Source organism: Miscanthus floridulus, chromosome 3 (genome assembly GCF_019320115.1).
Source record: "Miscanthus floridulus cultivar M001 chromosome 3, ASM1932011v1, whole genome shotgun sequence".
NCBI lineage: Eukaryota > Viridiplantae > Streptophyta > Magnoliopsida > Poales > Poaceae > Miscanthus > Miscanthus floridulus.
Window position 1 is genome coordinate 149,697,914 of NC_089582.1, and position 13,949 is coordinate 149,711,862.

Genomic DNA, 13,949 nt, shown 5'->3' on the forward strand with positions numbered 1-13,949 from the left:
GAACACAGAAGAAATGTACACTTGCACCGACAGACCTAAGTGTTTAATTACATGCCGCTGCTATACACACCTACTCTTTGCTCTTCTACTGGTCAGTGGTCCGATGCAAGGTTTTGGGATTCTTTTTTGAAAAAATTTCGGTGCTCACCGAATTGGACAAGTTCGGAAATTTCGGACCGGTATCCAGCTATGTTGACCGGTCAAACAAACCAAATTTGAATGAAATTTGAGCAAATTGATTCGGCAGACTGGGCAAGAGGCCGGTATCCACACAAGCACTCATGAGCAAGAGGAAATGGAATCCACGCCGGCGGACTGGGCAGCACCAGTTAGACGGCCAACGCGTGGAAAGTAGTAATCCTGGACGTCTGCGTAAACACAACGCATGAGGCTCGTATATACGTACAGTATATTGCCGGGAGGACGCGCGGAGGCCTTCCCTGCACGCACGCGTTTACTCCCTAGTGGAAAGCTAGCTCAGGAATCAGGATCGCTCTCTTTTCTAGTGCTCAGGGAAAGCTAGCTCAGAGATGAGAGAGGAAAGCAAGGAGAGGAAGAAGAAAAAAACACAGAGAGGTTGAGCAAGAACAGAGGCGGATCGCCTTTTGTCCCTCCTGCCAAGCACTAGCCTGCCGGCGCCGCGAGCGATCAAGAGGAGGCGCTATTCAGGTGAAATTTTGCTTTGTTTTGGGTGGGGTCTCGAGTTTCCTGTGGTGTTTGGTGATGTAATTTGGAGTGGGATTTGAAGGTAGTTAGGTCCTCGGTCCTCCGCTAGTTTATTAGGTGCGGTGGTTTCGTTAATTTGTGGCTGCGGCGGTCAAATTGTTCAGGGATAAGTGATTTTTGGGTCACATGGTTCACGATTCCGGTTGTGTTGTGTTCGGCGTTCAGTTCAGAGGTGTTCTTGAGTCCAATCAAATTCGTTCATAAAGTCGATGGTCGAGAATCAACCTGTTTGCACTTGATTCCAGTTTTCACTCACAAAGATTGCACCTTTCCCCCACAATACCTCCTCCAATCCCATGTTCATCTTTTGATTTTGCAGCGACGACAAGAATTCCTGTTGAGAGATCCTTTAATATGAGTAATTTTTACAGTGCTCTTGAAATCTTTATCTTGGTCTGACTGTCTGAGATGCCCAAAGGCAAAAACAAATCTAACCTTTCTTTTCAGTCCTGTGATTCCTACACGGGGAGAAGAGGAGGAACGCCGGGGGAGAGATGATGTGTGAGGCGTATACGGTCATGGACCTGCTGCCGCCGGTGGCCCACATAGAGCGCGTTTGGTTGCTGGACCTGGACCTCCTCATTACCCTGAGTCTCCTCACGATAGACGCGATAGAGGTGTTGGAGTTGCTTCTGTTTGGGTGTGCAGATACAGGATATAGGAAGAAGTTGTTCGGTTGGCTGAGAAAACAGCGTGGGGACCGCATGGAAGCGCCTCGCCACCACCTAGGGTATGTTGAGACCATGTGAGTGCAATTGTGTTATTCTTGACCTTTTCTGTTGCACTAATCCTGAAAATGCCATGTTTACTTAGAACGGAAGACATATATATTGGTCGCGATGTCCTGGAGCGTATAGTTGATGGAAGCGAAAAGCCAAGTAATTTAAAATTTTTACTTTTACAGCTTATCACGAAATTTTTTTCTGATGAGCTAAAACTTGGTCACGGTGGATGCGGAGTGGTTTACAAGGTAATTTTTCATTGCGTTGCCAATTTCGTTACAATAGAGCTTAGTTTGATTTTTTAATTTAATGCACACGGACGTTCACATATGAGAGCTTAAACAGGGCATTCTGGGAAATAGGATTATTGCGGTGAAGCGGCTTTCCAGCAGCCATACAATCGAAGATAGGATGTTTTACCAAGAGGTTCAAAGCTTAATGAGGGTTAAGCACCAAAATATTGTGCATTTCCTAGGCTACTGTTCTCATACAGAAGAACAGGCACTAGAATTGTCAGGGAATCTTGTTATGGCTCAACTACGAGAAAGGTTGCTATGCTTCGAGTATATAAACAATGGAAGCCTTCGGGACATTCTTACAGGTACGACAAAACACATCCAACCTTTTCGTGCTAGTACTTAATGACAAGAGAGAAATGCACGAACTGCCTTTAAACTTTCTCATGGTGTTATCTATGTCCTGAACTCTGAAAATACATTTGAGGTACCCGAACTTGTCTTCAGATGTAATCCAGGTCTAGAACTCTTAAAAATTCATTTATAGGTCCTCAAACTTGTCATAGTGTGTTATATAGGTCTAAACGAGCTCCAACCAGCCAACATATTGGTCTCTAGCGCTCCATCTAGATGCTCTCCCTCTCTCTTATAGCTCCATCTCCATCCCCCTCTCATCACATCACCGTTGCCAACTTGCCATCCTACCTGATGCCATCATCAGCCTCCATGTCAATGGCCACGACATAATGAGTAGTCGTGGCGGCAATGCCAAAGGTAGTGCTCCTTAGGTGAATGAGGTAGGCGAACGATTACTTTGCTCTTAAGATCATGTCCCAGACAAGAATGGGGTGTGGATCCAACCGTTGTGGCATGTGGAATCGTGACACTGAGTAGATCGGGTCTATTTGGACATTTGACACACTGTGGCAAGTTCAGGGACTTGGATGAGACACTAGGACAAGTCTGGGGACCTAAAAATAGTATTTTGAAAGTTTAGGACCTATATGTGACACAAAAAGACAAGTTCGAGAACCTAAATCACAACCTAGGACAAGTTTAGAGACCAGTCCTTGTATTTTACTCTAATGACAAATAATGATTGTTTCGAATAGTAAAAATGATCTTTACCTTTTTGTTTCCTCCGCTGAATTTGGATTATTTCAGTACCCTAAACTATTTTACTTGGTCAATGTAGCCTCTACAACATTTGCATTTCTATTTTTGGTACAAATTTAAAAAAATCTGCGATTTTCATAAGTTATGGCTCAACTACTGTGCTATCTATGCAGTTTAACATGCATAGATCGAGATTGAATGCTTTCATACTTTCATACCATACTTATTTCTTGTTTTATTCCTGCAGATGAGTTAAGGGGCCTTGACTGGCATACACGTTATCAAATAATTAAGGGAATTTGCGAGGGTTTGCACCATCTTCATAAGGAAAACCATATTATTCACATGGATCTGAAACCTTCTAATATATTATTAGATGATCAGATGGTGCCAAAGATAATAGATTTTGGTCTATCAAGACTCGATGACAAATCGCGAACCATGACGGTGGAGCGCCTTATAACGTTGTAAGCTATAAATTTGATGAACATATTGTATTTTTATACATTTTTCCTTCCTACATTTCTTATGTTACAATGCATCTAAATCGTCTATTTGTGCAGAGGATATTGTGCTCCAGAATACCAGGATCATGGAAAAATGTCGCCCAAGTCAGACATTTATAGTTTGGGCATTATAGTCAAGGAGCTAGTGACCGGAAGTAAGGAGAAGCCAAGTATTCCTAAAGTAAGAGTGATTAATCTCACATTGGATACCCCTTATTACTTTTGATCTTTAATATCTTTGAGAATATACTCTCGAAATCCTTCACATTTATGAGGTTTCACCATACAAATCTACACATATAGCTTGGATGTCTCCAAACTAAGTTATTAAAAAAGGAATATTGGTATCTGTAGCTTTTATGGTTTGACGACCAAATATTTGATCCCAAATGGTATTCGATCCATGCTTCTCCTAGTGTCCACTAACAGATCTAATTTTTCATAGAGTGCGAGATTTTACAAGGGGTTACATCCACAACATTTGTTTCAAAAATTTGCCACATTATGGGTGCGTGGATTTTCAAGGAAGTTTGCAAGAAAAGAAATATAACTTGTAGAAAATGGGGAGTTTGGCGTGCTCCAATGGGGGCTTTTGTTTTTCTTTTTCCCCTTAACTGATGATAGGCACTTCGTTTGCGAACAGGTACTTAGAAGGTGGAAGCACAGGTGGAATAAATCAGCAAATAGGACGCCGCCATTGTTGTGGTACAAACAGGTGAGTAAATGCCTCGAGTTGGCTATAAGGTGCACAGACACAAAGCCAACAAATAGGCCTGATATATGGGATATAATTTGTGAGCTCAACAAAGTGGACAGTGGTTCTGATGTCAGTGACGCTGCTGAGTGGCTTGAGCTGGAGGGTATGATTGGAGTTGAGCCGCTCGAAATACACTTACCACTCCAGCTTAACAAGAAGATATCATGCTCTATTGAGCTCAGCAATAATGAGACAAATGGTTACGACTTTGCCTTCATGATCTCGACGACTAGCCTACGCCCATACTGCATGGACCCAGACAGGGGCATTGTTCCACTAGGATCCAAGTGTAGCATCACCATAACATTGCAAGAACTAGAGAGGGAACCGCCACATGATTACTGCAGGGATGAGTTCAGCGTGCAGAGCACCAGAGTGTACGGGAACCATGCGTCGTCTATGGATATGGATATCACGCAGGACGTGTTCAATGAAGAGCCAGGTAAAGTGGTTGATAACGTAGATTTGATAGTTGTTCTAGACGTGCCACCATCTTCCACAAGTGACCAGTGACCGAGGCACATGTAAATTATATGCACACTAGGGTAGCTGAGTCCTTGCATTGTTGTTCTGTTCTGTCAGCTCGCTAAGCTGATGTACTGTATCATTTTTAGTGATCATGTAGCTGTTGACATGACAAATGCACACATAATACCTGTATGATTTCCTCGAGGTCACTGATCATCATGGTGAGCCAATGCAAGCCTTTATGAACAGCAGAAGAATACTACTTTCATGCGAGCACAACAACGAATTATGCTACCTCCGTCCGTTAAAGAATATAACTCTAGTTCACTGATCATCATGGTCCGCCTCGGTCATGACTCGTCTGCATTACTTTCAGGTAGATCTGAACCTTAGGCAGTATGACCACCAGACCTCACAAGCATTAGGAAAATCAGTTGCCAACGGAGTTGCAGCAAGGGCAGTCACAGACTCAGGTCACACAACTATAACTAGGTATGCTACTCAAAATTTAAACCCACTGAGTCAAGAGAACCAACTACTTCCTCCGTCCCACAACAGATGCAATTCTAGCCCCTACACAACTGTAACAAGTATTTGCCAAGTAGTATATACACATCTTGGCCATTGCAAAATTTGAATGAATCAGGATCCAGCAACAGTTAGAACACAGAAGAAATGTACACTTGCGCCGACAGACCTAAGTTTTTACATGCCGCTGCTATACACCTACTCTTTGCTCTTCTACTGGTCAGTGGTCCGATGTTCATGAGCACACAAGCACTCATGCACTCCCTCAGCTCAAAAGAATACCCAGCCCAGTATCTTGGATCCCTGTGCTAGGGGAAGGAAAAAAAAAACTCATCAATTCTGTACACGGTTGCCGCGGAAAATGGGAACATGTCCCTCCAAATCCTGGTAATATGATCTAACCAAGTCCTAGCCAAACTGCGCTCTGGCCTTCATCTGTGCCTTCGTACCCCATCATACAATGCTGCATGTACTGCCAGTGAACAGACTGGCTGCACATACTCTTTGGCAGCTGTGGCAGACCAACCACAGATATTGTCACATCTGAATGCGTGCACTTCACCGTGCCATACACATCATTGGTGATGTCTTCCATGAAATCTTCTTTCAGGGAGCTAGTGTCAACCTGAATGATTCTTTCAGGGATGAGGCCCCAGTAGAAGACCACGTTCGGGTCATGGATCAACTTCCTCCGAGGGGCATGGATCACACTCAATCCCAGCCCTTTCCAGCTGCGGAACCAAAGGAAACTTGACTGAGTTGTATGTTCTTGCTTAACATTTCCAGCAATTAAAGAACCATGCGCATTGTGCAGCAAAAGCATGAGGAAAGAACAAAACAGTCGCATCAATTAGTACCTTCAGAATCAGGATACGGAATCGAGATTTCACCCATCCAGCCCAGTCTCGTAGCTCAGCAAAAGTTGGCGCACATAAAGCAATGCGAAGAAACTGTTGATATTTCTGATCATATGGAAAGGGTTCAAAAAGCCAGGTCCACTGGAAATCATGCCTCAATGGATCCTGAAACAAAGATACATGGACTTATTAAGTGATCAAATATTAGCACCCAAGTATTTAATTAAGTGATAAACAGCCATGCATAATCATGAAAAAGAAAATACAGCATACTGCAGAAGAGACAATTTTTAGTTGTACACTCAAAGCATACTTGCAAAAAGGGGCTGGATCCCCTTGCCACCAACCAATTTCCCAGAATAAAACTGCAATCTCACTTCCAAATAATGATCATGCACACTGAAATTTGAATGGACTACAAAAATGGTTTAAACCTAAGGCGAATCCAAGAGAATCCATACACAAAATGGACGGAAATGAGGGAAATCGGGGTCAGTCTCACGTGGACGTAAAGTGAAAATATACTAATTATTTGAACAGGAATAATGTTAACAAATACACAAGAATGCTTTGTCTTTCATAATTCCGTACAGAAATTTCCAGTTATGCATTCAGCATTGAGAACCAACAGTTCCCAGTGCTCTTGAATAACCATCCAAACTAACACAAATATTCTAATTTAGATCTGTACGGAAACCAATAATTGAAATGACGCCGGTTTGGAAATCAGACTCCAATGAACTTTGAAAAATCAGACTTTCCTTGACTTTAATTGAATCTATCCTTTACTTCAACAATTTATTTGTGAACACCAAAAAAACTGAAGTTGATTTTAGACTCACCCTTGTCAAAGCATAACCACGTGTAAGTTCCTCTCTTATTTTTTTGAAGTTGCCTTTTGTCACATTGGACACACAAAAGTCTGGCGGGGTACAAGGCATCACTATGGGCATGAGACGCCCCTCTGAATGCAAGCAGGTAGTTGGCTCATCATGTAGACTTACTGGAACTTGCCAAGGCCAGTGAGCAAAAGTCTGAAAGAACACTGCGAACAAACCATTGACACTGGCATCCGGAAATTTCCGACAGACATAAGCCGCAAGGATTGCTAAATGAATCCCAGCAAAGAAGCCAAGATACTGAATGACATAGCACAAGAAGCACATTGTTAGACCAAAATGATGACCTCATGTTCATATAGCTGGACTAAAACTGAACAGTTAGCAGAGAAAATTAAACCACATACATGACAATGAAGTCCTCTTTTCCTGGCCCATAGTTTGATGCATCGCAACAGAGCTTGAAACTTCTGCATTGTATTTCCAGTAAAGTAAAATTATTAAAAAAACAGAATTTGAGAAAAATAAACAAAACTTAAAGCGTCTGGCAGATATTATCATAATGAGCAACACAGATCAACTCAAGACAAGAAAGCAATGAAAATGGGGATCTTAAAAGCAAAATGATACGAGTTCGAGGGGGGGGGGGGATCAGAAAAAGCAGAACACGGCTAACTGCATGCTGATCAGAGTAAATTCAATGGGCAAGATAAAAATGTCATGCAAGTAAATTCATTAGATTAGTTTATAACCTCCGCATTTGGTACTAGCTGAACAATTTGTTCATTGACACGAACTCCAGATAAACTCCTCTAGCTCCGTGTGTCAATTTTCTGTAGTAGTTGAGGGCTAAATTTATTTATAGCCTGCAAGAGCAAGTGAAGTCAGGAGGACTTGGACTGTATTGGGTGAAGAGTATGTCAAAGCAGAAGGGCACCAACGTCAAGATATTCACATATGGTTCTAATCTTGTATAAGTAATAGCAATCATAACATGAATCAGTTGGAAAGATCATAGTTTTGTGATGTAGAATATCCAGAAGAAATGCAGAAGTACTGCAAACAGTAATGATCTAATCTATTAACTGGAAAAATCACACGGGAATACTACATAGTTCTGATGGCGGTTGACTGATATGCCGCATGTTTAGCAAGCAAATATATCAAAGATAAGGATAAGATGCAGTGACAGTGAAACCATTAATATTAGAAGGTTAATCCATTCAATAGCGCTACAAACTGAAAGTTTAGTCATTTGTCAAGAAAATTTCGTGTTCTTTAGAAGATAATAATATTTCTATGTTGAATACTACCACACAACAACAGACCACATGAGAAGTAGAAAACACATATAACATGGGATGACAGTATAAGAAGCATTACAAAAAAAATGGAACAAGTTATGGTATCAATGTAATCTGCTTGCCTTTAGTGTTAGATAATCTACTGCTACCTTGTGTGAACACAGCAAGGGAAGGCGGCGCCGAAAGGCCCCCTGCTGTGATACTGTAGCGCGCTGCAGGTGCAGGCGCCGCACGGCTCACTTGCAGCACTGTAGCCACATGCAGAGGCCAGCGCAGAGTCAGCCCTGTATGTTATCTAGTCACTGTTGTAGCAGGGCAGCTGTACTGGGACTAGATGGATAGAGTTGTATAAATAGACTACCACGGCAACTCAGTAAAGAGAGTTCAGATTTGCCATCTCCCAGACAGGGCTTCGGCCAACGCTGGTGTCTTGTACTGTGTGTGCATGCTCTGTTCTCCCTTCTTCTTCAAGTTCTAGCCATAGTGCATGGGGACGGACAACGCTTGTTCGTGGTCAGCGCAGCTAGTGGGTGCTCGGCAACACTAGCGGGTGCTCGCCAAGACTGGTGAGTGGTTCACTCACCTGAGCCGGTGATCCTGTGGGCCAACAAGTGGTATCCGAGCATGGGGGAAGCTGGCAGCTTCACCAATACCTTCGTCGTCGAGCACCTAGTCATCCACGGTGGTGGAGACGCTGGGGACGAGGTGCCAAGCACTCCGAGAGGAGCGCCGAGCACTCCTGGGACAGTGCCGAGCACTTCGGGAGGGATGCCGAGCACTCTGGGAGGAGTGCCGAGCACTCCTGGAGGGATGCCGAGCACGCCAGGAGTGGTGCCAGAAGGTTCAGCAGTGGTGGCGACCACTCCAGGACGGGTGCCGAGCACTCCCGTGACGGAGCCAAGACGTTTTACAGTGGTGCCAACCACTCCAAGACTGAGGCTAGGCACTCCTACAGTGTGGCCAAACACTGTAGGAGTTATGACGAGAAATCCAGAAGTAGTGCCGAGCACTGCAACCAGGGTGCCGAGCACTTCGACGGAACAGGGAACTCCATCAACGCTGATCGAGTTCACCTCACCTCCAAATGACATCACTGAGTTCGTGGACGCCTACCATGAAGGTGAGGAGGTGCGGTTCCGTAGGCTGGACGACATCGTCGGCGGCACAGGACCCTCAGGACTGGCTGATCGGCTGCTCAATGAGGCAGAGCTGCTGCTTGTCAGTGCAGAGGAACCACCCACGTTCGAGCTGGCCGAGCGGGACGGAAACTGGCGACGGGCGATGCTGGAGGAGATGATGGCGATCGAGAAAAACGAGACATGGCAGCTCGTCGATCCACCTCCAGGATGTCGTCCGATCAGCCTGAAGTGGGTGTACAAGGTCAAGCGGGACGAGCTCGGCGCCATTGTCAAGCACAAGGCGCGCCTCGTCGCCCAAGGCTTTGTTCAGCGCGAGGGCATCGACTTCGAGGAGGTCTTTGCGCCAGTTGCGCGCATGGAGTCGGTTCGTTTGCTACTAGCTTTGGCAGCAGCAAAGGACTGGCGCGTCCATCACTTGGATGTTAAATCGGCCTTCCTAAACGGCGAACTGACGGAGACGGTCTTCGTCAGGCAACCTCTAGGTTTCGCCGTCAAGCAAGAGGAGCACAGGGTGCTCTGACTGCGCAAGACGCTCTACGGGCTACGGCAGGCCCCACGAGCATGGAACGCCAAGCTTGACGCCACACTGGGCGAGCTTGGGTTTCAGCGGTGCGCAACCGAGCACGCGCTCTATACGCAGCGACGGGTGAAGGAGGAGCTCGTCGTCGGCGTGTATGTGGATGACTTGATCGTCACCGGCGCGTGCACGGAGGACATCAACGGCTTCAAGCGCGAGATGGCGGCTCGTTTTCGAATGAGCGATCTCGGCGCACTCTCCTACTATCTCGGCATCGAGGTGAGACAGGGAAAGGAGGAACTCACGCTCGGTCAGAGCGCGTATGCCCCCAAGCTGTTGGAGAGGAGCGGCATGGCTGAGTGCAAGCCATGCGTGACTCCGATGGAGGAACGGCTGAAGCTGACGAAGGCCAGCACCGCGGCGAAGGTGGATGCAACACTCTTCCGGAGCATCATCGGCGGTCTGCGCTACCTAGTCCACATGAGGCCGGACATTGTGTTTGCCGTGGGCTACGTTAGTCACTTCATGGAGGATCCTAGAGAGGATCACTGGGCTGCGGTGAAGCGGCTACTGCGCTACGTCAAGGGAACAGTGGATTAAGAGATCATTTTCCTAAAGACCGGCGGGAGTAGGCTACAGCTCACTGTGTTCAGCGATACAGACATGGCGGGGGACATCGACGGACGACGGAGCACCTCTAGCGTGCTCCTCTTCCTCGGGTCGGCCCCAATTTCATGGTTGTCGCTGAAACAGAAGGTGGTGGCGCTATCTACGTGCGAGGCAGAGTACGTAGCGGCGGCCACAGCGGCGTGCCAAGTTGTGTGGCTGCGCCGGCTGCTGGGCGAGTTGACCGGTGTGGAAGTTCACCCACCAGCGCTGATGGTGGACAACCAGCCCGCCATCGCCCTCGTGAAGAATCCGGTTCTGCACGACCGGAGTAAACACATCGACGTGAAGTTCCACTTCCTCAGGGACTGTGTCGATGGAGGGTAGGTCGTCATCGAGTTCGTCGAAACTGGTCGGCAACTCGCGGACGTCCTCACCAAGCCGCTCGAACGTCTTCAACTCACGGAGCTGAAGGAGATGATCGGCATGGAGGGGGTACAAGGGTTAGCAGTAGGATTAGGGGAAGATTGTTAAATAATCTACTGCTACCTTGTATGAACACAGCAAGGGAAGGCTGCGCCGAAAGGCCCCCTGCTGTGATAGTGTAGCCGCTGCAGGTGCAGGCGCCGCACGGCTCACCTGCAACACTGTAGCCACATGCAGAGGCCGGCGCAGAGTCAGCCCTGTATGTTATCTAGTCACTGTTGCAGCAGGGCAGCTGTACTTGGACTAGATAGATAGAGTTGTATAAATAGACTACCACGACAACTCAGTAAAGAGAGTTCAGATTTGCCATCTCTCAGACATGGCTTCGGCCAACGCTGGTGTCTTGTACTGTGTGTGCATGCTCTGTTCTCCCATCTTCTTCTAGCTCTAGCCATAGTGAGTGGGGACGGACAACGCTTGTTCGTGGTCGGCACGGCTAGTGGGTGCTCGGCAACACTAGCGGGTGCTCGGCAAGACTGGTGAGTGGTTCACTCACCTGAGCCGGTAATCTGTGGGCCAACATTTAGTGCATCAATAACACGGAGCTGGGCATATGTGAAATCAACTGCAATCCCAGTGAATCTAAATCGCATCAAGGGAACCTTAGCCTTCTCCACAGTTTGCAGTTCTGATACTTCTGATCTGCCCTCAAGAATTTGTCTCAAAACAACAAAGAAATGGTACTACAAAATAGACAGGAGTTATTATGTCGACATTACAAATCAATATCGAGTCAGAGTAAGATACGAAACAGAAAGAACCATACCCACCTGCAGTGTTGCAATACAAGGTCCAACGCAAAGTACATCAATGTCAGATTCAGGTTCATGAGCCTTGAGAAAGAGAAATAAAGATTAGTCAAATCCAGTGGAGATGTGTCTAGATGGTACTTTATATAAGCATAGACACTAATTTCCATCCATAGACCCTAAGCTTGAAGAGCAATGGCAACAACTCATCTCTATAAACATTACAACTCAAGTCTAGAAAAGGCCAATGTGTTAGCTGCTGATGCTTTCCTTTTATTTGGATTCATGGAATTAATGTGTCATAAGCAGAAACTAAGTCAAAATAGAAGATAGAAGATAAAATAGAACTGTGCTGGGCAGTAACCTGCACAATGCAATATCCACAATTGAGGAGGGTTGGAAAAAAAAGATTTCAGATAATCTGCGGTCATTTTATATCAGCACTACCCAAGTGATGCACTTAAGTTATAATGTAGGCTAGCTTAATAAAAGACAAAATATGTTAAGCATTGAACCTAGGATATGTAGCTCAAATGTAATGTTATAAATAAAAGAATTCAAAACATGAAATTGGGGATATCCCTATAAACAACATGAACGAGGAACATAAACTGCGCAACAATTCAGACACATCAAAAGTCCAAATTCACCATTCTCTCACTTAGCCACAATGTGTAATAACCGCATGTCAACAACATGAACTACAAAGAACAAAGTGCGCCAGAATTCAGAAAAATCAAGACTCTAAAGTTGTGCAGCTCTTGCTTACCCCTAATGTGTAAGAACCGTATGTCAAGACCGTAGCCGTGGCCATCCCCTGGGGCACACTCTGCTCATAGGCCACCGCGATGGCCCAATGCATCACTATCTGAGAGAAGCGCGAGAACGCAACAAATCAGGAATCCAGGTACGGGCGTACGCCGTACGGCACAACCACAAGATGCTTTCTTTGACCCAAAGACCCGAGCGGGCGAGCCGCATTACCTTCTTCAGTTCTCGGATCACCTTCTCCCTCTTCTTTTCATCCTCCGGCGACGGAACGGCCCCCTCATCCTTCAAGAACTGTGCCATGGCAGAGAGCGCACGAATGAGTCGGAAAGAAGTCGGAAACTCGGAATGCGAGGGGAACGCGATCGAGATTGAACCTCCGGGGCAAGGCTCACCTGCACGAGGGAACTGCTGCGGCGCTGATCCGCCTCCGCGAGGAAGCTGGGGTGGGGCTGGAGCTGGATGACGATCGGAGCTGGGGGAGGAAGGATAGAGTACCCCGCAGGCGGCGGCGCCAGCAAGAAGGGTAGGGTTTGGGACTCTGGATAGCCGGCGGCAGAGGACGCGTCGAGGAAGCCCACAGGCGCCAGCTCCGGTGGAGGTGGCCACCAGGGGACGGGCGCGACAGCTGCCATGTACGCCATGGCGGGCACCCTCGTCGCCGGCGACGGTCGCGGCGGCGGAAGAGGAGAAGCGGAGGGGGGCAGAGAGATTTCCGGCCGTTTCTTAGGGAAATTGTTGGGTTTAGGTAGCAAGGCGAGAGAGGGGAGGGGGAAGAAGCAGCGAGCGTGGAGAGGAGGAGAGGGGACGAAGACGAGGCGAGAGCGCCAGAGCGGGGCGGCGGTTATATATGTCGGCGGCTCGCGGATCGCGGCCGCGTGTAGTAGTTGATCAATGGGAAGCGCCAGCGCCCGTATACGGATCCATCGGACTGTTCTGGGACACACTCCCTCAGCGCGTCCTCTTTTCCAGTTCGCACCGCACGCTACCAGCACGTTCTCCAGTGACACGTGCAAGGAGCGGATTCACTGGCGATGGTACGAGGTTCGGGCAGCAGCATGGACCGACGCCGCCACCATGAGATTACGCCACCATGAGGACGGGCGGAGTGCGACTGCGAGGAAGCGGGCGGAGCGGGTGAAGTGCGAGTGCGGGGGAGCGAGTGAAGTGAAGCGGCGTCAGGCGGCGGGCGGATAAGACGAGGTGTGGCTGGTAAAGTCGCGAATGGTAGTCTGACACGCGTCCGGCGCGTCGGACGTATGCGTCATAGCATTTCCGTTGATCAATGGTTGCTTTCCTGGGCACGCGCCTGGTCCTGCGGGATGCGGCGGAGGAGGGTCGGAATGCTATTTGGGATTCTTTTCTTTTATAAACTAATTTAAAGTTCAAACCCAGCTATCTGGTTTTAAAAGCGCATCAACATTTATACAATGGATTAATTTCATTGGGTAAAATCTATTAAAACCTTTAACTTGTAGATTTTACACTTTAAAATATGAAGTTGGGTACCGCCGGTACCGGACACCTCTTATATAATTATTATATAAACCAGAAAAATACAGTCCTTTAATTAGTTTCAAATGTGATTTTCTATTTTTACTAAAAATAATAAAAATGAGTTTAAT

The 13,949-nt window shown here is 46.8% G+C and overlaps 1 protein-coding gene and 1 pseudogene across 2 annotated transcripts; one reads left to right on the plus strand and one right to left on the minus strand.

Annotated features, from left to right (window-relative positions):
- Positions 1–441: 441 nt before the first annotated feature.
- LOC136542813 (probable serine/threonine-protein kinase PBL25) lies at positions 442–4,735 on the plus strand. Of its 2 annotated transcripts, XM_066535427.1 has the most exons (8): positions 442–669; positions 1,046–1,084; positions 1,174–1,456; positions 1,540–1,696; positions 1,794–2,049; positions 3,048–3,267; positions 3,364–3,487; positions 3,950–4,735. In XM_066535427.1, exons 3-8 carry the CDS (start codon positions 1,221–1,223, stop codon positions 4,574–4,576), a joined length of 1,620 nt encoding a protein of 539 aa, XP_066391524.1. In that variant the 5' UTR covers positions 442–669; positions 1,046–1,084; positions 1,174–1,220; the 3' UTR covers positions 4,577–4,735. The 2 variants fall into 2 exon arrangements, with proteins under 2 accessions (XP_066391524.1, XP_066391523.1); XM_066535426.1 differs by lacking the exon at positions 1,046–1,084.
- Positions 4,736–4,881: 146 nt separating this feature from the next.
- On the minus strand, positions 4,882–13,122 carry LOC136542814 (nuclear poly(A) polymerase 3-like; annotated as a pseudogene).
- Between the last annotated feature and the right edge of the window lie 827 nt (positions 13,123–13,949).